The sequence below is a fragment of the Nesoenas mayeri genome (genome assembly GCF_963082525.1).
Source record: "Nesoenas mayeri genome assembly, chromosome: 17".
Classification (NCBI taxonomy): domain Eukaryota; kingdom Metazoa; phylum Chordata; class Aves; order Columbiformes; family Columbidae; genus Nesoenas; species Nesoenas mayeri.
Window position 1 is genome coordinate 2,950,443 of NC_137565.1, and position 24,347 is coordinate 2,974,789.

At 42.1% G+C, this 24,347-nt stretch overlaps 1 protein-coding gene across 1 annotated transcript in view; it reads right to left on the minus strand.

Annotated features, from left to right (window-relative positions):
• The window catches only part of TMEM132B (transmembrane protein 132B), a gene marked incomplete at both ends in the record, with an annotated part of 212,651 nt that overhangs the window by 62,896 nt on the left and 125,408 nt on the right, over nucleotides 1–24,347 (minus strand). The window contains one exon of the mRNA XM_080355208.1: nucleotides 258–444. Within this exon, the coding sequence (XP_080211334.1) occupies nucleotides 258–444 (187 nt within the window). The remainder of the gene's footprint in view (nucleotides 1–257; nucleotides 445–24,347) is intronic.

Below are 24,347 nucleotides of genomic sequence, written 5' to 3' on the forward strand. Positions count from 1 at the left end.
TCCAAAGGAGCTATTACTATGTACCAGGCCAATAATCCACAAACGGGAAAGGATTTTCACAAAAGGCTCAAATGGTTTCCAAGGAGCCATTTGGGCATATCAGGTAAATAAGATATTCTTGAAATGCATTTTTGCATTTCAATCACTTGCAGCAGGTGCATAGGAAGCTCCATCTAATAAAACAGCTCACATCCCCTTGAATACTAACGAGAATCGACAGAAACATTTAGCAAACAGAAGCAGCAGCAAGTTCTTACCATCGCAAGAGGAACAATTCCCACAAACATCGTTCGGCTGACGAAGATCTCGGAGACCACGAGCTCGCTCAGGGAGTCGTCCCGCGGGTATTCCACCTGCCAGGTGATCTGCTGGGCCCCCGCCGGGCTGCTGCTGTTGTCGATCTCAAAGTCCATCTGCAGGACCTCGGAGGAAGACATGTTCGCTCTGAAAAACAAAATTAAGAAGAGAAATTGCCCACAACATCAGTAGGGTGTTAATAACAAACTGTGTTTTGATTCTTTTCTATTCACCGCAAGATTTGCCATTAAATTCAACTTGCGGACACTGACAGAAACCTAAATCAACCTACATACTGGGAAACAGCTCCACTTCATAGATAAGATGCCACTGTATCTTTTAGTTTCCTGAAATGCACACATTTTTTCCATTAAACTCAGGCATTCACTCTCCATAATCACAATGAACTTACAGAATAAGCCCCAAACCCCGGGAACCGCATTGCGCAGATGTTGCTCAATTATTTAATATCGCATTATTATAATTTTGTTGCTGCAAATACCGATGCTCCGAAACAATAGAACACTTGGCCATTCCTCATACTCTATCAGAAATGAGCTCTTGTGGAGAGGGGAAAAAAACAAGTCTTTCAAACCCAAACTTGTTTTTATCTCAGTGAAAAAAATGGATTTGCAGAAATTACATGTGACAAAAAACGGGGGCTAGATTATCCTTATTTTCAATTCATGAAAACATTCTTCTCGCCAGTGGTGCAGACTTGTAATTAAATGGCATTCATTGTGTATGTCTCATTGGGAAATTAAAGTTTAAAGGTAAAGAAATGGATGTAAATTTGTAGCATTAAGAACTGTATTTAGAAATTACTTCTGCTTTTGTTAACAAGAAGACGTCGCACTCTCCTCTGGTCCAGTGCTATGTACTAATAGTTAATCCTCAGGTTAGAAAGACAGATCTTCGTGTTATAGAGAAGAAACAAATACCAAGATTTCCAATGAAGAGACAACCAACGTTATCAATACTACTGAAGTTCCAGAGTATGTTCTCATAAACCAGGGTAAAATCTGAATTTACAGCATGTTAGGTCACTCTGTAATGACTCGAACGTGCTCTTACTGTGAGAATGAAATGGCTGGTTCCCAACCTAGGGCTGTGTCCTGTCCACATGTCCCTCGGTGACCACCACTCTGTAACTTCACCCTCTATCCTGTCCCGTGGCACATTATTCATGTGCCCTTACCCTGAAGCAGCGACCCCAAGACCTGTATGCATAGACAGTTTCCTCCTGCCGCTACAAACAAGAAAGCCTTCAACCAGCCTCTGCCTCTGCCCAGCTGCGCTGAGGCAGAATCTGCTCTTGCCATATGGTTTTGAAGGCACATTGTAAAGGAAAAAAATCTGAACAGGAATTATTGATTTTCATGTTTTCTTTCTGACAACAAACACCACCAACATATGCTTCAGTGCCTGAAGGATAAATATTTTCCATGCTGACAGAGGATAATATCCACCTCCAGGCAAAACCAGAAGCTATTAAGACACCTTTTGGGTGGCCAGCTAGACAATCAGTAAAAACCTTTGAAGACAAATATTATTACACAATGCTAGGGATGGAATTAAACCATTTCTGTTAAAAACATAACCACCGTGAGCACCAACGATGGAGCATTCAACTCCATAGGGGTTTATTTTGCTTTAGCTTCACCAATCCATTCCACAGGTCTCACTGACTGGCACTTCTCTGAGCTTGGTTCATCATGCTTTCAATTATTCCTTTCCTGTTTTTCTTTTTACACATCCAAAAAATAACCATAATAGTGGGTTTAGACTTTTAAGACAGACTGGGAATCAGATCTCCCTTGCCTTGCCTGTATAGGAAGCTGAAATAATTGTCAGGGAGTAAAAAGACTGCTGTGCCTGTAAATATGCAAAGACCTTCACTGCATCCTTAGCACGGCTGTGTAGCTATAAAAGACATAAGTTTCATTTAAAGGCAGACATGGTTATGCACTGCTGGGTTAGAAATGAGTCTCTGTGCATCTAGAAAAGAGCAGCAAGTCACATAGACAAACCTTGCTCAGGTCTAACTAAGATTAACACACGAACTAAAGCAAAGCTGACTTCCTGGGTCTCCCAGGACGTCCTAAGTCCTGGTTCCAAGGAGAATCCTTATCATCACCTGGAAAAACAACATAGCTTGTCATATATTTTCTGCTTTGTCTCAGGAGCAAATCATGTAGCATGACATTGATTAAAGAAGGATTCACTTCTTCTCACTTGGACTTCTGGTGAAAGAGATAGACTCACTATGTCAACCATCTTTCACGAGTTTCTCCACTGATTGTATAGGTTCAGAAAGCCAGTATGCGACTTTCCGGACTCTTTATTCACCAGCAGGTTTCCAGGTACCTTCAGAACAGCAGGTCAGTGAATCTTCTCTAAAATTATAGTCTCCTTTCTTTGCCAAGTGTTACAGTATCTGGGACACGGTACACCAGGGACTAATCCACCCTCTCTGTTTTAAGTCTCTTCCCAGGTTATAATGAACCCACAACAAAACCCAAAAGCTGAATTTCTTTCTTGCTCAGACTAGTGCCTTCCTACTGGCCGCCACATCTCTTATCCTACAAGAGCTTCTTTCCTAGTGGAACGATTGGTACTATATTCATAATTCTTGCCATTTATTAACCATCCTCTATCACACTGTGCAGCAGACCGCTGCCTTTCCCCACTGAAATTGATGGAGATCGCTAAAGTAAAATCAGAGATAAATTAAACCATAATCACGACCTTAAAGGTTAGCGTTTACTTATGCCAGCTCCATTAGCTGATAAATCCGCATCGCAACACCTGTGTGGAAATTTCTCTGCTGGCTCTGCAGCATTACACTCCAACCCTTTTGAAAGGACCGTTCCAGCCTGCCAAGGCAAACCAGCAGCTTTTAGTGTGATTTGCAGCCGGTGACCAGTGTGCTGGTCTTTGTAGCCACCGTCGATCCGCGATCGCCTGGTGAAGACAAAGCGCTTCCAGTGGGAAAATCCACTATGAGAAACAACGACTGTAACTAATGCTGTTCTCAGCCATTAAATCCCGCTAAACCACACTTTTGCCTGTAAAGATTTTTCATCTTTTTCTTGAGACTTGTTCAATTTTTCTCTTAAATAAGTTTGCGTGATTGGGAAGAGCCTAATGGAATCCAAGGACCAGACATCCCTTCATTCCACATCTTTCTTCTCTTTTTAGTTAAATATGTCTATTGTCCAGTGAAGTCTTTTCCGGGTTTAGAAGGATTTTGCCAAACCCCAGTTTGGAGGAGCAATACAAAATAAAAAGTCAAAATTACTTTTATAAAAAAAGATTATTTCCTGCAAGCACAAGGAAAAGACCTTATAATTTTAGGCAGCTGGCATGCTTGCTAATAAGTCCATTTCTATGGAAATGAGTTCATAACTATTAATTTTGCCTGCTCCTGATCTATTCTTGATGAGCCTTTCAAATTTAGAAAAGCGCTTCATGATTCTCTCAATTTGGTAATTACTGACTCCCTTTGATGAATCCAGCCCAGTGTTGCAGACGTGAGACGTTCATTACACAGTTTTCTTTCTGGTGGGAGGAGAAAGAGAAACCATGGGCTTGGATTTCTCTCCCCTTGCAAACTCCAGTCAGCAGGCCCTCGTCTTCAAATGGTCCTTATAATCCCATTGGAGTATTTGCACAGCAATTCCTCCGCCAGAACCCCCAAAACCTCGAGATCTCTGCATGCAGATGCTTTGTAAAGACGCCGCCTGCTGCTGGAGGGCTGGCTGTCGTGTTATCTTGTTACAGCCATTCTGATTGATTTTCTTCCTGAAGCTGCTTGTAAGCAAACAGTAGGAAATGTATATAGATTTTAATTCTCTTTTTTTTTTTTTAAATCCAATATCAGGTTTTGTTTCCCTGCGTTTATTCCCATATTAATTATTTATATGGAAATGCATAAGCTTTTTTTCACAAAATAATGGATTACTTTGAAGGTCCACCATAGATCTAATGGTCAAGGTTTCAGTACATTCTACAAAATGACCTGGCATTGAAATACTACTGAATTTCATTATTCCTAATTTTTGCCTAAACAAAACATGGCATTATTGAATTAAGTACTGAAATGATACACGGTGATTGATGTTACAATGGCAGTGACAGTGTACATAGTAGTTACCTTAAGTAAACAAACGCCTATTATTAGCTATTAAGATTGATTTATATCACCGAGGAGCCTGCCCTGTGTGTTTGTAGGGGGAATGAGATGTGCAGAGTGTCACAGTGACGGATGAGGGCGCAGGACACTTTGCAATGCGCACGGCTGGATGTGTCCCCGGGCACCGAGACTTCCCTGGCTCCCACCGCCGGTTCTCCAACCCTGTGGCTGATACAAGTCAGACCCTTCTATTAGTGCAGTGGCTATTACAGGAAATCCTGAGGTTCATTCATTCATAAAATAATGTTTTCAGTAAATGGCAATCTGTTTATGAGGCCCACAGCGGGGTAAACAAATGGAGCAGGCACGAGGTAATTGAAAATAATAAAATGTCTGGTATCATGTTGCTTGAGAATTTTTTCAAGGTTAATAATGGTCAATTCTTACTCTCCCTGACAAATTGTCACCAAATTCAATGAGAACGGGATTATATAAGCAAGGTGCATTAGTTTATAAAATATTTCAGTAATACAGGTCTCACTCCTTTGATCTCAAGAGGATTAATTTCACAAGCACGGTTTACTGAAGAGCAAACACTTACAAGAGGAGGCTGTTCAACGACGGATTGGAAATGCTCAAGACCTTAATTTCCTGCTGCAGTCAAATGAAGCAGCAGACGGCCAGGACCTCTAGGGGAAAAGATCCAGATTAGAGGTCCTGACCTTCTCCCCCGCAAAGAAATTAAGATCCCAGCAGCCCAAGAGGAAGGAAATGAGAGCAAACACCTACTAATGGAGCAGCGTCCAGTTTCTGAACGATGAAGATGTGCATTCTGTGAGCATGCAGAGCGCTGCCCCCCTGAACGTGGGTAACGGGAACAGGCGGCAGCTGACGCCTTCGAACCCAGGAGATCTTCTAGCAGCTCCAGCATCTTCAACCTCACATCCTACCTGAGAACAACTTACGGGGTGAAACGGCTACACCTTGTGTTACATATGGAGTATGACTTGGTGATGATAACGGCTATTAAAACCTGTTAGCCTAGCCCCTTTTCTCCCAGCATTTATCCTTTTTGTTAGGCTGTACGGACACAGTGCTTGGAAGCAGCCTCCTCACACTGCTCCTCCAAGGAAGGACGGAGGGGAGCAGGACAGTTGGGGTGCAAGGCAGGAATGAACGCTTGGAAAAGCCTTGCTCACTATTCCTCCAGGGCACAGCAGCACAGGGAGGAGTTCTCAACACTGAACAAACCAGGATGGATGGCAGGTTGCAAGTAAATCAGCAGGGATGGAAAGAGTTTGCTTGGCCTCCTCTCATGATGCATTTCAAAATCACAATTTATGGTGTGCTCTTGTCTAACTTGCTCTGTTGTCCAGACATACACCAACAACTGGCTTTTTCAAAGCATTTCTTGGTGCTTGATCCTGTTTTTCTTTCACTATCATAAAAAAATCATGCATGGGCAATGTAAATGGCTACAGAGGATAAAATCAAGCTGCTAAATCTGTTAAGAACGTATGGATCGACACAGCAGTTTTTAATAATCCAGTAAAGGCCATAAAAACAAGAAGAAAATATTTTTGTTCAAAACACAGCACGAGGACCAGATATTACTCATGTTATTTTGCTTAGCCAACATTTTCCCACAACTGAAAACAATAAATCTAGATAATGAGCGAACCTTTTAAGCTCTTCAGCTTCTTCCACTGCCAATTCACAACTGTGCTGCTCACTAACAATTTGCAATAACTTCCACTTTATTTGATTTTATCAACACCATCATGACAACCCTGGAGACAACTGAGACAATTGCTTCAATTATTTTTATTTGCTTCCACTCTTGTGACAGTGTACAGAAATTCTGCCGGTAAAAGAGCCCTTAGATACTATTTTAGTTAGCCTGTAACAAAACAGGACGTTTAGGGCCAAATTCGGTATGGGTGTAATTGGTGCACTCCATTGGTAATGTGTGTTGTTGGGCACTGGGACTCCATTTACTCCTTCGTCATGACCCTCCCCTTCTGAAACAGCAGGCACTCTTTTGGGGTTTAAAAACCATTTTGACTGCACTGGAATACTTTTCTGACTACTATTTAGAACCTCTGTATTGCTGTGCTGTGTATTTCTTAAAATAAAGCTCCTCTGGCAGGAGAAAGCATCTTACTGGGGAATATAACAAACATATTCAGTAAGAAATTAAGGCCAGAGTTTAGCTGATGTTGGACGCAAATATAGAGGGAGCTATTGTTGTTTAAAAAATAAGAATGATTTTATGATGAAAGATTTATGCTGAATCCTAAGCAGTTAATAAATATCAACAGCGCAAATGGTGCTTATAATTTAACTATCCAGAAATTCTTACATATTTACATACCATAATCACACGGTGTATTTTCAACATTGCTGTGCAAGCAGCTGAAATATATTCTAAAGAGAGATGGATTTCTAAAGAACCAATGACTAAAAATTCAAGATAATAGATTCAGTGATATAAGAACTTGTTTGCAATGCAGGAACTTGCAGACAAAGACCCTCCACAGGCTTTAACAGAACAAGAATACAAGTCTGAGAGGCACTTTGTTACCACGGCTTGTGCTGCAGCTCAGTAACCCAAGGCTTGGGGATCTTCAGCCAAGCTGCTCATGAAGTCCACGCAGCAAACATTTCACTTGACCTCAAAGAAAACAGAGGGGGTGGTCAGGGGCACCCAGACACTCCATGGTAGAGACAAGGAATACACCCTGTAAGGGCCCTGCTGGAAATCCATGGTGACGCAGCGCAATGCAATGGGACAGACTCGGGTCTGTCTATAACGCCACCACCGAACAGGCAAGGAAATGAGATTCCTGCAGGTAATTAAGCAGAAGAAAAAGGCCACTCTTCAATTCAGCTCCTCCACTATCCCTGCAGTAGATTGTGTGCTGCCAGCTCAGTGCAGCTGAAGACGCTTCATTCAGTCTCGCTCTTCCCCTACCAACTATGAAATGGAAGAGGTGCAGCGGTTTGATTTACCTCTACACTTCCAAATTTACTGTGGGTCTCAGGAAGGGTGACTCTGCCTGGCAGGTCCTGAACTCACATGATTATGTAAGATTCCTGAATTTTATATTTACAAGTGTGCAGCTTCCTCATCCTCCTACGTAGAGATAAGAGCTTGGGAAGGTGACCGGGATGCACCATAATGACTCAAACCATATTTCCAAACATGTTTCCTTGGCATTTTGAACACCTTATGATTTTTATATGGCTGACATCAGCATTAAGTGATCAGACTCTTTTGTATACAGCAAGTGCATCAGCAAAGAAAAACACGAGTGGAGCTGGGAAAAAGTTACCAGTGAGCCAGTGGCTGTTTTGACTTCAGAATTACAACTGAGGCTGAGAGCTGGATCTCCTTGGGACAAACATCAACCCCAGGGAACCTAAAGACGGAAACGCCCCATGCATTGAATTTATGAATGAGAGGAAAGGGGAGACAAGCTGCAGACTGTGACACAAATACAACCAGTGTGCTGGAGGATACGTGAAAACAGTGACAAATGGTGCTCTCCTCTAGAGGATGTAAAAAGCCTAACTCAACACCTCTTGAACTTAATCCTTTGCTTAATGGGCAGACAGTGTAAGCAAATAAATAATAGAACATCAAGCAGCTCACAAGGACAATGGGAAATTAAAAAACAGTGGGTTTTTTGGTTGCTATAGCTTGCTAAGGGCGCACAGAACTCAGGTCTGCTGTAGAAGCTGCTCTGATACCACCTGCATGAAATAATTAAAGAAGAAATCAAAACAGGAACATGGGCAAGAATTATTTTCTTCCTCCTACATTGTCTTCAGATTTAAATAAGATTAAGCACCTAATGAATGAGACCAAGCTTTCTCTGAATCTAATGTACTCCTAGATGGAGAGATAATGTGCAGCATGTCCTGTGGCTAATTCACACTTTGGGTAAGAGCTAAATGGCCCCAGTCCGGAGGAAGGGGAGGCAGGGATCAGTGCAGCCATTAACATTAACACCAATGGGACTCCTCTCCCCCACTTCCCTGAGAGACACACAGTGCACATCAAATTGTTTCATTTACAGGCTGATCATTAGGGTTTGTGTTTTTTTCAAGCTAAGCTTTTCCTCTCACCATTGATACCCACTGACCAGCCAGGAAAACCGTGAAAGTGAAACTGGCATGTAAATCAGTTTCCCCTATTTTAATTAATAAACAAGATGAGTTCATCCAGCTGAGCAAACACAGGGAGGAGCAGGGGCTGCATTCCGCATATGAACAAGAAGAGCCATCTGCAGTAATTTATGTACTTCCACCCTATGCTAGTTGAGATCAGCTTAAAGTTCTGATTTTCACAACAAAACTGAAAGCAAGCGAGAAACAAGTAGTGATAACATAAGTCACTCCATTAAAAGCTTATTTTCGTGCTAAAAAATGAATCCATAGAATGCAAAGATAATTCCAAATCACAAAAAGCAGAGGGGTGGATTTCATATTTCTCTTTTCAAAAATGATTCCACAATTACTTTATAATGGGCATGAAAGTAAGGGCAACACAAATGTCACCACGTAATGTCTCCAGGTCACCTTTTCAAAGGGTAATCACTGCGTTGTCACACTTGCAAGACAATGATTTCCCAACACATGATGAATTCAAATGCAGTGACAGCTAATCGGGGGCTGCTGGGATATTGCTCAGAGCTAAGGTCATACCATGAATAAATGAGTTCAGACTCAAGTGAGTAATAAGTGAGGTTAATTCATTTAGGTCCTGAAAAGGAATAATTAGAAATGGGCAGAGGAGAGGGGGTGGTTCCATCCCCTTGGCGGGGGATTGGACAAGAGGGTCTTTAGGGTCCCTTCCAACCCAAACCATTCTGGAACAGTCACACAATTTGGGGATCGTTTTGCCTTTTTTCATTTCCGTCGCTACAATTGAAAACATCACCGAAGCAAAAATACCAGCTCTCGTGTGGAAACAAGAGTCAGGTTGAAGGATTTCTAGAAAGAGAAGGCAGGGCCCTGCAACCACTGCAAATCACGCTGAGCTACATAAAATACCCCTAATGTTAATGGTGAATACAAAGCAGAATTTACAAACCCATCCTCCTCTTATTCCTGTCTTTTCCGAATCTTTTCAGGATTTCATAATCCCTTCCCTCCTCCTGCCCGCTCCCAACTCCCTTCCTCCCCATGCAAGGACATTGCATGGAAAATTGTTTAGCTGAAATCCTTAGATTTTGTCAAGTCCTGGCTTTCTTTGAGACAGCTGTATTTACACCCATTGCTGGTGGGTAGTCATACTGGGAGCAATTAGCTTTCACGCTTCCTCAATATCCCCTTGCAAAAACTTTGAGATCCCTCCTTGCCATTGATTTAAATGTAGAGAAGCACAGAAGAAAAAAGAAAATAATTAATCCATATGCTGAGCTCCTTTAGTCTAATGAGAATGATTAGAATGCAGCAAGTTTAGCCCTCCAGAACCAACCACTTCCACAGACACATCCCCAGCCCGTCACTGAAAATGCTCCAGCACTGCTGGGTCCAGGAAGGGTTTGACCAGCCTGATCAACAGGTTGCACTGAGCATCTCTGTGGTCCAGGAAGGGTTTGACCAGCCCGATCAACAGGTTGCACTGAGCATCTCTGTGGTCCAGGAAGGGTTCAACCAGCCTGATCAACAGGTTGCATTGAGCATCTCTGTGGTCCAGGAAGGGTTTGACCAGCCCGATCAACAGGTTGCATTGAGCATCTCTGTGGTCCAGGAAGGGTTCAACCAGCCCGATCAATAGGTTGCATTGAGCATCTCTGTTGAGTTTAAAAGTTTCAAGTACGTCCTTTATATTTTTTCTAAGAGAAAAATCTGTCACTGCTGGACTACTATAAAGGGGAAAGTAAAAAGAAATCAAAAGAAAAACATGGTATAAGACAGTAGCTAAATGTATACTGATTGCAGTAATTGCATCCATTCCTCTGTGGGAAAGTCTTGTATTGTATTTCTAATATGTGCTGATAAGTGCATTCACAACATGATTAACTGCCTCCAGACAAGAATGGCTATTATGTTTAACAGACTGATTAGCAAGTGACAGAGCTGCAAACTGTACTCCGAGTAAATTGGCTGCTTTTAAATTACAGCAGCTTTTTTATGGTTCCATTTTTAAAATGCAATGGTTTGTTACACATATGCAACGTAATTCCTTTCTGACAATAAGTAATAGAGGATACTGAGCTTTTAACTTTTTATCTTCAAATCTCAATTAAAGTGTTGCTCATTTTCTTTTTTAATTACAGCGAAATCTGCACCACCCATGGCACTCATTAGGCAGCATCCTGTCTTCAACGTCCCTCAAAAACTATCCCTAAACACAGACAGTGATTCCAGTCCACCTCTTTTACAAGTCCTGCCTTATTTAAGCCACCATTCTGTAAGCAGGCAACTAAGACAGGATTTGTTATATTCCATGGATTCCATCTTCTTTAGTGCTATAGGCACCTTTCTCATGGGCTTTCACAGAAGCCGTGGTGGCCTCAGAGCAAGGCCAAGGGAAGAAGTGCCGGGTCTGGGCCACCAACAGCCCCATACCCTCCCAGGGCAGAATCCCAGAGAGATCATAGAATCAATGAACCATAGAACAGTTTGGGCTGGAAGATCCAAAACCCGACCTCGTTCAGACTCACCATTGCACACAGTTCACTGCTACAGCCAGGGCTGCTGAAGTGAAATGAGCTCCTCATTAACTCCCTTTGTTTTATAACAACAAATGGGAGGATTTAGGCACACAGCTCCGTGCATTGCTTCTGAAAACCCTGCCGTCAAATGTGTGGTTCTGGTTTTGTTGATTGTTCTTATTTTTATGCCTGTAGCACAGGAGAGCACCAGTTTTGGATTTGAGCCCTCTGTGTGTTTCATATAAACACCATGATAAAGATGGTCCTGACCCCAGAGAGCTTGAAAAGAGATGCAACAATCTGCACCGATTTACATTCATACAGAAAGCACAAACCCTTTAAGTACAAATTTATCTAGAGACTTTCAAGTTCAATGACATCATGTACTTCAAACCATCTTATTTATAACATAAAGCTTAGTATAACTTGCAAGGAGATAGAATAAATCAATTTGCTCTATCACAGAACTTCATCAGATACAATACAGATGGCTCTGCTACCATGGTTAAAAATAACCTACCCGTTTTTAAATCAGCTCAAGGCATTTATCAAATTAGGAAACTGGTGGAGGAGGATGTTGTCTAGCTTGTATACACTAATGGGAATATCCACCCGATGCTTTTATTAATCTTATCTCATGTGTTTATAATTTTATTCTGGACATTGAGCTGAACCGGGGGAATTCAGTTTCCCAAACCATTTATCTTTGCTAAATAGCGGGACAGAACAACTTAAAGTTGGTTATTGAATACAGATAAGAGGTGTGGTGGGGGGCAGGAAATCCAAAGGGCAACCTGATTGTAGAACAGGACATAAAACATTTGAGTAACAAAACCAACGTAAAGCAAACCTGGTGTCCTGGCTGAGCAATGCAACACTTCACGCTGGATAGAAGAGGATGATGGAAATTAAGAGACCCTGAGAGGTAAACCCTATAGTAAATGGATCATCGTGGAGACTGCAGCTCAGAAGTGGCCCTGTAGATCCTGGCAACCTCCTGCACGGTCCTCAGCCAGTCGGCTTGTGTTTCCCAGCTAATCTGCAGTGGGCAGGGAGACAGAGCGCAGAGCAGCCCAGAGCCCTGCAAATAATACTGTCTGGAGAAAGAAATTCATTTGTTTCTCAGCTTTCATCGCTCTTGTTCGCACATTCCACCCACAGACGGAAAATTAGGTGTTGATGTTCGCTTGGGATTTAGTTACTGAAGGATTTACTGCAAGGGTTTTGGGGGGAGCTCCATCCACTGGGAGGAAAACTGCGGTGTCCCGGCGTCTCTGGGGACAGGGGACATAAAACCACACCGACAGCTCAGAACGTGGATGCCCAGACAGGCAGGATCGTTCTCTACGCTGGAAGGAAATTCCAGATGCTGTGTAAGCCCTGCAAAGCGAGGATGGAGAGCTCATGCTGAGACCACTTTTTTAGGTTTTTTAAGCAGGTATAATAAGCTCCTGGGTCAGCCGGAGCTTGGACATCCACCGCCTACGATTTCTCTTCATAATGAGCTCCCTAAAGAAGACCAAAAAGCCTTTGTAACTCAAATAAAGCCAGATTTCACCACAATAAAACCTTGAATATGTTACTTATTAAAGAAGGAAAACTCAAAGCACCTCGATCAAACAGAAGAGAAGCAAAAAGACTCATACCCAGCTGTCCCCCCAGACAACGGTGTCACTGCGGGCAGGTCCCACTTGGTCCCAGCCAAGCCAGAGCCCTCCTGAGCCACAGCAGCGGCTGCCCCACGGCCGGGGGTCCCACCCGTGACTGCAAGAAGATCCATCACGCAAATGTCGAGCAAATAACCCAGCAGGTCACAACATTTCTTTGGACGTCTGCAAGCAGCCAAGATGTGACAATACTCTAATTAAACCAGCAAGCTGCAAAATGGATCCAAAAGGCTCTCCTTCCCACCCAGCCCTGCGCAGATACCGGGTAATGAAGCCACCATCAAGTTGTACTGGGAGTTGTTTTCCATAAAGAAAACACAGATAATGAGGCATCCCTAAAAACTCTGCTCTTTTTTTTTGCTTTTAATTTAAAACTGAGAGGACCATGCGAATAAAGTGGATGGTGTCTGAGGCAAAAGGACAGATGGTTCTGCTCCCAGAGCGCTGCACAAAAACGAGGCTTATTACAAGCCTTTTATTTTACTTAGGACTTTTTTATTTACTCTTCTTTCTCTCTTCACTCATCTATTCATCTACACATTGGAGGACTGAAAATTCAAGTTCTTGTTCTTCCGATTCATATTCAAATCCAAGCCCATACAAGCACACAGCACAGCTTTCAGCACTAAAGTTTCAAGAGTTTTGTTGTGGATTTGGGGGGCTTTTTTTCTTCTTTTTTTAAAGGGTCTAACAAGCCAATTACAGAGGCTGAATCAGTACCTTTAGATGAATACACAGGAAATGAAAGGAACATGGCAACGGTGACACATCTTCCAGCCTGAATCCCTGCAACATGTCGTAGATGCTATTATTTTATATATAATGAGTAGCTTGTAATGTGTTTATCTCATCAAGAAAAACACTTTTCTCCTCACTTTTGCATTCCCTGGGTGCTTAATGAAGTGGTTTTGATGAAGGTAAAATGCAGAAACAGTCTCTTCAGAATGATTCCTGTGCTTTGGTCATGGTCTCTACAGATGCACTCATGTCCTTGGCTGCCAAGAATAAACAACCGAGGGCTCCTGCTTCAAAGGCCTGCAGGTCCAGGACCTTTTCCATATAGCAGAGTAGTCAGACAAGGCCTGACGCTATTCTCATTCTTGAAGACGTGCACAGCATTATTTCCTTTATAGTGAGTCTCCATTCAGTTATATCCTCTGAGAAACCACTTGTACAACAAAGTGGGTCTGAGCTGTCCCCACCTCTGGAAACATCAGGCCAGGGACGGAAGAGCCGGGGCTGCCGTACGGAGAACATTGGCCTCTCTGCAAGGACTCCTGGCCAGAAACCCCAACGCCAGGTCTCTCTGGCCCTCCAGCTGAAGTACCAGCTACAACTAAAAGACTCTTGTAGACTTTAAGGTGAGCCAGAGAGTCAATGAGAAAGGTTTTTCCATTTGGAATTATTGACCCAGAAGAGAAAATAGGAACAAAATACAGCAATGTCCTGCTGGGATCAAGCTTTTTAATCGTTGTGTTGAACAGATTTCAACTGAAACATTTGAAACTAGTCCAATAAAATGAAATACTCCAATTCAGAGCAAATTAACCTGAAACAAGGCGTTGCATTAATAGTTTCCTGGCCAAACATGGAACACCTGCACAGAAGCTGAGAGATCCTGGATTTCCTCTTAGGAAACTGTTCTAAAAACAAACTGCTGAGCAGTTCTACTTGTCCCACAGAAACTGAGAATGGAAGGGAATCACATCCCCCAGAGCATAGAAAAGCATCCAGGGAGACAGAGCGTACTCAATCCAATCAGACGTGGGAACTAATAGCAACGTTTCTGCAAAGAATACTACAGACCTATAGATATGAGAACCAGCCAGGAGGGCCATCACTTTCTGACGTATAAGAAGTTGTCCTTGATCCACCTGGATCATTGGAACACCTGAGCAATTGCTACCAACTGAACTGTCAGTACTATAATGAGAAGCATAATGATACTTTTTCTCTCCCATCCAACATATTTCCTTCCCGCACCTTTACTTCTGGTCTTCAACCTTGGTAAATAAAATATGCTTTGTAATTAAAAAAGAACAAAACAACAAAAAAAAGTATTTAAAGCTGATAGTCATTACAATCACCATAATAAATTTATGGGAAAGATATTTAACTATTACCATGGCAATCTGTAAATTGCTTTGTTATAATTAAAAGGGTAATTACCTTTTACTATTTTAACAAACTCATGAATTGAAAATTTAGGACAGCTTTGCCAGACTAAATTTATTTGCATACATTATAAATAGCATGCTCTCATGCTACTTTCTCCTTAACTCATCATGTCTTCTATAAGTACCTTTATACCACGTTACATAATAGTAATCTTCATTTAGGGGACAACAGTGCGTATATGCTTCCATTCTACTCAGCTAGATGCATGCACATTTGTTCAGAGCTAGAAAAACCCATGCAGGGCAAATAATTCTCCAGGCCAAAAATACAGGTGCAGCAGCACACTTTGCAGGTACCTATACCTCAGTTGTTACAGTGAAGAAAATCAAAATAAATTAAAAAGCCTTTTTGTTTGTTTTAAAAGACTGCCTATGCTTTCAAAATCAAACATTTTTGAGTGTGTTTCAGTTTAATTGCAACTTAATTGGGCCTTAAAAAATTGAAACTTTAGCCTATTTGGGCGTTCACTCCTTCAAAATCAATTTATCATCATTTCACATCCACTTATTGCTATTTTTAATAATGGCTTTGGAATTGTCACCAGCAAACCAAAAAGCAGCTGTCACATGGGGCTGGGAGGAAACCGCTGCCCCGGCAGATCGGACGCGGACGAGCAAGACAGGAGAGCCTGCACACACCAAGCAAGGGCTGATAGAACCTGCCCAGGGCTCCTCCTGCCCACAGGAGGGATTCTCACCACACTGGGCAACACATTCACAGCAATTCCATGTATTCTGGGTGTAAAAAGCTTTTCAAGAGGGTTTTATTCAGAGCCACAATAAGCAACAGCACTGACTGTGAACTTACCTATCCAAGATGACCACTGCATGCAGCAGAAAAACTCGCACTACCTCACTTGCACATGAATCTGCAGACTAAAGTAATTTGCAAAAGTTACTTAGTAAATAATTTCAAATGTTAAATGATGTGGTCAAATCACAAACAGCCTGTGAACAACTCAAAGCAAGGAGGAGTAAACCAAAGCTTTTGCTACAAGTCGTACATCCAGCTCAAGAAATCAGGTTGAATAACTCACTGGTATGTTTTGGTTTGTCACCTGTTATGGTGCAGCGCAGAGAAAAAAGTCTTTGCTGAAGAACAAATGTATCCTGTTTAGATCCAGCCAGCAATGATTTTATATGGTTTGCAGACATAGGTCATGGATGAAATATAGACCATGATCCCTGTTCCTTGAAATATATATCTCTATAAAGAGTCTAATAAAGCAGGTACTGTCTGGAAAAGTGCTGCTTTTTATTTTTAATATAAAAAGTAGACAGAAGCTTGTTGCTTGGTTGAAATAAAGATGCTTCTGAGGACGGTAAATACAGGTCCCAGGAGGCACAGGGGCTGCAGGATCGAGCCTGTCCTGACTTGCCCAAAACCACACAGGAACTGTGGCAGAGCAAGAGCAGAAACCACAGCGACCTTCATTTTAACCTTTCTTCAACAGGACCATGAAAACCTCAGGATGTCCTCTCCTGAGCCTCCACGCAATGAAAGGGACTTTAAAGAAAAATCCACTGATTGGATATTGCCAAATGGATTTTAATTCTGTAAAGAAGCCTCTTCCCCACCCACATCAACTTTTATCATCTACAACATCCTCTGGCGAAGGAACTTCCACAGGTCATGCGGCTGGTTCATTTTGAACCTGCCAGCTGCTGTTTTCCAGTGATGTCACCGATTCATTTTTGGAGACGGTAATTTCCCTATTCAGCTGATGCAATATTAATTTCTTCAGACCTGACTCATCTTCGTGCCAGTGGATATATTCCCTTTCCTGCAGAACAACACAGATGTTCCTAGCTGCTAATTTCTATCTTTTCTCTTAATTGAAATTACCTTCTGCATCCTTAGTTTTATAACTAAATGTCCCATATGTTGATGGTAATGTAGTTCGTAGAAATTTAGTTGAAGGAAGCAGGTAAATTTCTTTAATAAATACTAGGAAGTTATCCAGTGACATGATGGCACGTGGAAATTAAATGGTTAAAAATTATAATTTCTTTGAAATCTAGAAAGCACTCCAAAGTTGGTTCTATCTGCGCCTACAAAAGTCATAGTATCATGTTGGTTTTGACATGGGATCATTTCAGGCAGTCAACCTGACAATTTCAGCTAATTCGGATCATGCCATTGGACCACGTGTAAGGACGGAGAACTAAATGGCTCTTGGATTTACAGAAATGGAGCAACTTTGAGTTGACTTACCGAGACCCCCATCTATCAGCACACATGAGTTCGGGTCCGCCAGCCACCCCACCAAACAGCCCGGCATGCGGCCACCTCAGTGAGCACCTGTGTCAATGCTGCCACCATCGCCTCCTGCACAGAAACATCTTCTACCTGTGCAAAAGCTAAACTCTCTACTTTTTGCATTTGCAAAGAGGAGACACCTGCGTACAAAGCAAGGCAAACAAGCAATGTGTCTTCTAAAGAACTGAAGGATCTAAAAGGAAAGACATCTGTTGCTGAAATAAGGTAATATACTTTAAAAGAGGTAGATATCTCCAGTCCCATTCTGCAACGGCAAAAAACCTGGAGTAAAAATGACTGCCAAATATTATGAAACCTATAACTGCAGTATGACTGAACAAGTCTTCAACCAAGCGTTACAAAAAAGGGATTCTGGTACTCAGCACAAGGTAATTTTATAGAGAAGTGGATGTTCTGTTGTGATATAACATAAATGAATTAAACCTCTTTAACAGCTTCTTAACAATAATGCATATTAAATGCTCAGAGAAATTTCTCCAGGCAGCAGTGATTAAATAAATGTAAAGTGCTTTGGCATTAAAAGGGCATGATATTGTGTCAGGAAAGAAAGGTTTGACTTCCTTTTAACTCCAGCCTCAAAGCACCTCTGCGGAGCACAGCACCATAGCCAGGACAGGTTGGACTCAGCCCCAAAGAGGAGCCCAAGGAGCAACCCAAAGCTCCTCAACAGAGACCAAAGCAGTTGCTCCTTCAGGAGAGGCACTATCGAGCCAGCACAGCTCCCGAGGCAGAACGACGTGCTGGGAAGAGAATCTGAGGCTCTCAGAAAAGAGTAAAATTCATTAATTCCTTGTATTGGTTGGTCACTACTACACTGTCTTTGGTGAACGGAGATGGGATCACCTCTTCACCCAGAGTGAACGGCTGCCCGAGCCCCAGCCCAGCTGCAGCACTGGGGTGCGGGGATGAATCATGCGCTCCAGTGTTTTAGCTGGGGAGCTCTATGTGTTAATGATTGATTTAACAATTATTTATGCACAAACAACCTCCCAAATTTTCCCTGCAGGAAGACAATACAGCAAACTAGCCACAAGCTTCCAATTGACTCAGTCCCCTGCATCCCATATCCATGTGAATGTGACGAGGCTGCACACCAAGGCATAGGCAACCGATCTGTGCCTTTGAGCCAGGCAAATACAAAGCAGCTGTCTGGATTTCTGCTGGGATGCAAAACTTTGTCCCTCTGAGAAGTGTCACATCATGTGAACCTCACCCTGAGCGCAGCTCCCTTTCCAGGGCAGTCCAGAGCACGCTGCGACGAGCATCGCGGGAGGCTGGCAGCTATTCACTCAAAGAAAGGCCTGTTTGCTGGGCTTATATTATTTAAACCTCGCTAGCGGTCTCACTTAGAGGTGAAACGCTAAGCAAACACTGTGGATGTGAGTCTGGGCAACGCCAGAAAAATGTTTGCACGTGCTAAAAATATATCCACAAAACTACTGAGTTTTAAACAGATCTTCTCAGGAGCTGGTAATTGTAATGAGATGTTCAGTGGCTGAAACGCCACTAACAAAGCAGTGATAGCTATACCTCCTAATTCAAGCATTTCTCAAGACAAGAGGTGCATAAATGATGCAACTTACAGACAGAACCAAATTCAGATTTGGAGAATTATTCCACTCGGCCAAGTTTTGTTCCCCCTTTCCAACAGCTCTTACTTTGAGCACCAGCACTTCTTCATTTTAAGCAAGAACAAACCCCCAGTTTTTCTGCCAAGCTCTGAAAAGTTCAAGTTGTGATGACAGCAATTCAGCCCCTGCTGCTATTCAGCAGCGGCAAGCAGTAATTTCCATTTTGCCAGCAGCCCCGCACCTTTCCCCTGCCCACTTGCCCGCTCTGTCTCCTGCTTGCGTTCTGCCCCACGCCACCTTCACAACAGCCTGAGCAGCAGGGTCTAATTGTTTTGTTTCTACAGCACCTGCCATTTATAATTCCTTGGCCCTCCAAGGGTTTGGAAAGTCTCTGCTGTAAATACTAATTCCAATGATGCTGCATTTTTTTTTTTTACTGTTATATTTCTTTCTCCTTTGTGACTTTTTCTGTTTTTTATTTTTCTGTCTATGTTCTTCAATTTCACCTATTTCTTAGCTGTAATATGTTTTTAAGAGAAAATTCTGTATATTATTTTAGATGAATTCAGAATAAAGAATAAATGTACAGGTAACACCAGCATAACCCCCCTATGGCAGCGCTTCCTTCCAGGATCCCTCCTCCATGCTTACAGGACCAAGCTCCCTCTCATCTGTTGCCATTTGTCTCTGGTTTCAAAACCCACATTTGAGGCTCTTCCCAGCAAAGCACAGAGACGAGCTCTTTACAGATTCAACTCACTGCCCGAGTGCCAGGGAAATAAATACATGGTATTTCAGAGGCATGGGACATAAATTCTGGCTTGGTTTAGAACCCTGTGGGCAGTAAAGTGCTCTGCCCATTAAAACATAAATTATCATCTCAGTGTAGCTGATGAGAGGCTGGGACTAATAGGAAGTGGTACTAAATCAGAATTATAGGAACGCTCTTTCCAGTCGGACTGCAGGAATTTACTCTCCTCCTTAGTATGCCTCAAGATTGCAGATGAAAATTAAGGCCAGTTTGTACAGGAGCTCAGAAGTAAACTGCTACTCTCTCCAAATACATCCCTATCAATAAAATACCTTCTCAAGCCCATCAACAATGATTGTAGAACACCTGTCACACCCAAACTGCCGAGTCTTTGTGAAAAGAAGAAATTTAATCTCACAGTCGTCTTTCGAATTAGGTAGGAGCAGCACTAATAGTAATATTAGCTCTACCAGGAAACTGAGCCCAGCAACAAATACCAGAGCTGGGCTTTCAAAAAAAACCCCACACAACATGGTGGTTATGAATTCCCTTTGACAAATCTGAACCAATAACACAACTGTGCTGAGTCTCATTGGGAAACATGGCCCCGTGAAGCAAAAAACCAACCAACACCACCACACGTCTGTGCTCTCTCAGAGATCCAGTCCCCAAGTCCCCACACAGACAAGCGGTTCTCTACAGTTGGGAGAGTGCAGACGCTTCTCCCCTTCATCACTAGGTCCCATCCAGAAGATGAGGCTGAGGCACCAGCAGCATCTCTGCACCACCGTAAGGTCGATAACTACAAAGTGGTTGTGTATCCCTAGAAGACAAGAGCTATCACCCGTCCTCATTGCTTCACCTGTTCTGAAAGCTGAGAACTGAAATCAAGCTCTGCCGCCTCCCAGTAGCAGCTTTCTGTGAGGAGTTTTAATGTAAAGCAAAATTTTACAGCTGTTTATATAGCAAGGGCTATAGCATTGACAGAACTTACACTAACAGCACAAATGCCATTGCAGTATGGGGAGGGGACTTTGCCACAAACATGTCTGAGCTCCTGGCTGTACCCCGAGAACAGGCATTATGAAGGCAACGTGTGAGATTTTTCCAAACGCTTATGTCAATTAGTTCCTATCAGGCATGATTTCAGTTCCTATCATACCAGCTCTTTATCTCAGGGAAGGTCTGTTACCCTGATTGTAAAGATGGAGAATTGAGGCAAAATGCAATTATTTAGTGATGTACTCAGCATAGCACTAAGTCCACTACAGATCCAGGAATTTAATCCAGATCATTTCAACTTCTCTCTATAGTTTGAGCCCAGACTAATTCTTAACTCCTCTTCTGGGAATTAGGAAAAAGTAATCATGACAAGTTTAAAGCGCTTGGAGAGATGAAAACTGCCAGCTTATTTATGGTCTACAGATAAATCAATACATTCAGATAAAGTTTCTGTTTGCCAGTAATATTGTCTTTGACTCCTGAATTTACCCTTCTCTCCAGATGCTCGTTCCCTAAGCAATACTAACTCGCTTCTCTTATTTATGGTCCATCTACGCTATTCTTTGCTCTCCATCCCATGACAGGGCTAAAGGATGCTATTGAGACAGAGCTCCCGGTTAGGAGGGGCTGCAAGTGTCACAAAGAAAGATTGTGCTCCGCTCCCATTTCTATAGTCTGTAGTGCATGCTTCCAGATCAGATTGCCCTGGGCAATACTGAGAAAACAGCATTCTTGACACAGATATATATATATATAGATATATTTTAAATGATGATTGAAAACCAAAATAAATTGACTGTCAACATTTAGGAATAGACAATAGCTATGGGTTCACAGCACCCATAGCTGCTCTGAATGACCGGGGAGGAATCCTTTTAACTCTAAGTTTGTCTTCTTGCACTACATAACTGAAGTTACTTAAACTCTGCTGGAGACCTATATGGAGCAGAATAGCCACAGGCTAAAGCAGATTACAATGGCTTCTTGTTTTTTTCCCTCCCAACACAGTGATGTCCTATTGTCCATTATAAGTAAAGTGGAAAATCAGTCCTGCATTGAAGCGGCAGGCATACAACACAACTGCAGTGTGTTTCCATGTCATCTGAACTAAACGGGAGTGGGATTGTTACACAAGTCCCAAGGTGCCCACTGATGAGAGATGTGGGTTTTATTTATTGGAGAAGACACTTGCATACTATGAGAAAAAGTTATTTGCTGGCCTTAAATCATCCACGCAGGAACAACTACAGAAAGCCTGCAAATATATCAAGAAAGGATTTAGGACTGAATATGGAAAGATAGGACTGAATACACCAAAAGAACATGAGTGAGGATAGATTTAACAGAGGTGAAGCAAGCAACTCATTTCAGAATGGAAAAGCAATCTTGCCTCTAGTTCTCCTATGGGCACTGCACAAAGAGACATCTCATTTTGGGAGAGGGTCCCACACCAGCCAGAGAATCACACCGTCTGAGGGAATGGAATCCTGAACACCGGGGGTGGCATTTTCAGAGACCCTAAGAGCTACTGAAGGTCCCAGCTCAAGTCCAAGCCAGTAAGGGTTTCCTATCCCAGGAATCCTCCCTTTTTGGCATGTTTTTTACACAGGGTTTGGGACATGGGTCTTACATTCTCCATTGCAGTGACCAAACCAAAACTAGCATCTTTTTGCCTTCATAATGTCCCAAAACAATAAGATCTTGAAAGAGAAAGCCTTAATGTGTTTCCTGTTGTATCGGAGCCAGCCCCATGCTTTGAACAGCCGTGTCCAACACAGGGTCACATTGGATTTTCCTTCCACACTATACGAATCACGCCAGCCTCAACCAAAATAATAGGAACGGTGAACGTTACCAAACTCCAATGAGTACAAGCTATGCCAAGCCCAGATATGATTTCCTCGTTGTTAATTCATACTCAACCATTCATAAACCTCTATTGTAAAGAATGCATTTGGAATTTAAAGAAATCATGAAAATCAGCAATATCCGATGATCATACTCAGTGCGTAATCTGCATGAGAGAGAAACTGCCTCTGTTTGTTGTTGTGAAGTGGTAACCCATATGTTCCTCCCATTAGGAAGATATTTAATGTATGCCCTTGGCAAATAACAGACTATGGAGCATCTGAAACAAACAGAACCATCACCCAAAGAGGAGACATATTTCTGTTAAAGTTAAAAAAAAAAAAGAAGCAGCTATTTACAGTAAATTAAAAAGATATCTATCAAATCTCACTTATGGTAATATAGAACTATTCCTGAACTTCAATTATTACGATGAACTGGTCTCCTGTGGCTTGTTCATTTCACGCAGCTAAAAAAAAATTGTTAACAGTCTTCTAATTATATCAGTTTTCTGTGTAAAAAAAAACCTGCTTGCATTTATTACTCTGTCTAGGGAAGCTATGGATCATCTTGCTATTCACTTAATGCTTTTAATTTACATATCAGAAATACTAATAAGTGCGGTGTTATTAGATGATATTCATTTTCACTTCCAACCCAAGAAAATGGTCCATTTTGTTTAGCTGCCGCAATTAAATTAATTTATTTTCCTATGGCATGGCTTTTGATAAGGGCTTTTATCAGAAGTTTGACTGTATTAACTTCATAGGACATCTCTCATTAAAACAAAATGCGAAAAGAAAACATGTTTCATTAAAATCAAACAATGGCTTTGCCCCCCACCCAACCCCATTTTGGTTTCATTAGCATATTTAATAGAGGAGATAATTGTGCCTTTCACTTGAACAAGAGCCACAATCTGAAGGTCTGAATTTGCTTAAATTCAATAGATTGTTTCACTATCAGACGATGAGCTGCAATGCTGCATCCAGAGATGGCCCGGGCAGAAACAGCAAAGCAGCCAGATCGGGCACATTTTGAATTGGGTTGCTATTGATTTTCTGTGGTGCTCACAGCACAGTGCCCAGGAATCTGCTCTTGACTTCCTAGAGTATCGACAATATATTCCAATGCTATCAATTAAAAGATATTCTTTAGTTCCCTGTCATCTAGAAGATGTAGAAGTGTCTGTTGGATAAGGAACTGACTCACAGCCAAGAAAATCAACCTGTAAACACATAAGCAGAAGCAACCTCAGGTCATCTTTGGGATCATTGCTGGTTAAACCTCTAAAAATAACAGGAGAATACTAATAATTTTTCAAAAGACATCCGATTTCAACTCCCGCTTCTAACCCGTTTCATCCAGGTAGGATGCAGCATCCCCAACGTCCCCTGTCCAAGGCCTCTGTGCCTTTGAAGCTCCCTCACCATTTCCCGACATTTGACAAAGAAAAGAATACACGTGGGTTTGGGCTTGATGCTGAGTAGGAAAGGAAATAGAACTTGAAGACCCTGAGGTTGATTCTGAGCCATACAGAGATCCTTTCACATTGCCAAAATAGTGGAAAAGAGTCTAAGCGTAGGTGAAATTTGGTGGTGAAATTGCTTAAGAAGCCAGTAGTACACCCTGCTGGGAGGTAACAGACAGGCCAAGGAAATAAAGTGTGCAATGATCAATGTTGTATACGCATCTCATCCATCATTGCCCGAATGGATCAAGAGAGTGATTTTATCCTAGTAATACAATGCCACTTAGGATCATTCTTTTGTTCTTCTGGCACCTACTCCATTAATCTTCTATGGAAGTTTCTCAAGAAAGTTGAAACTTTCACCTAACCAGCTATATTGCTATGTCATATCCTCTTTAAACAGATTTCTGCTCACAGTTGAACAGACATTAGCTGCTGTAACAGCGCAGCAGCCCATATGCAAAGTTTGCTTGTTTGCA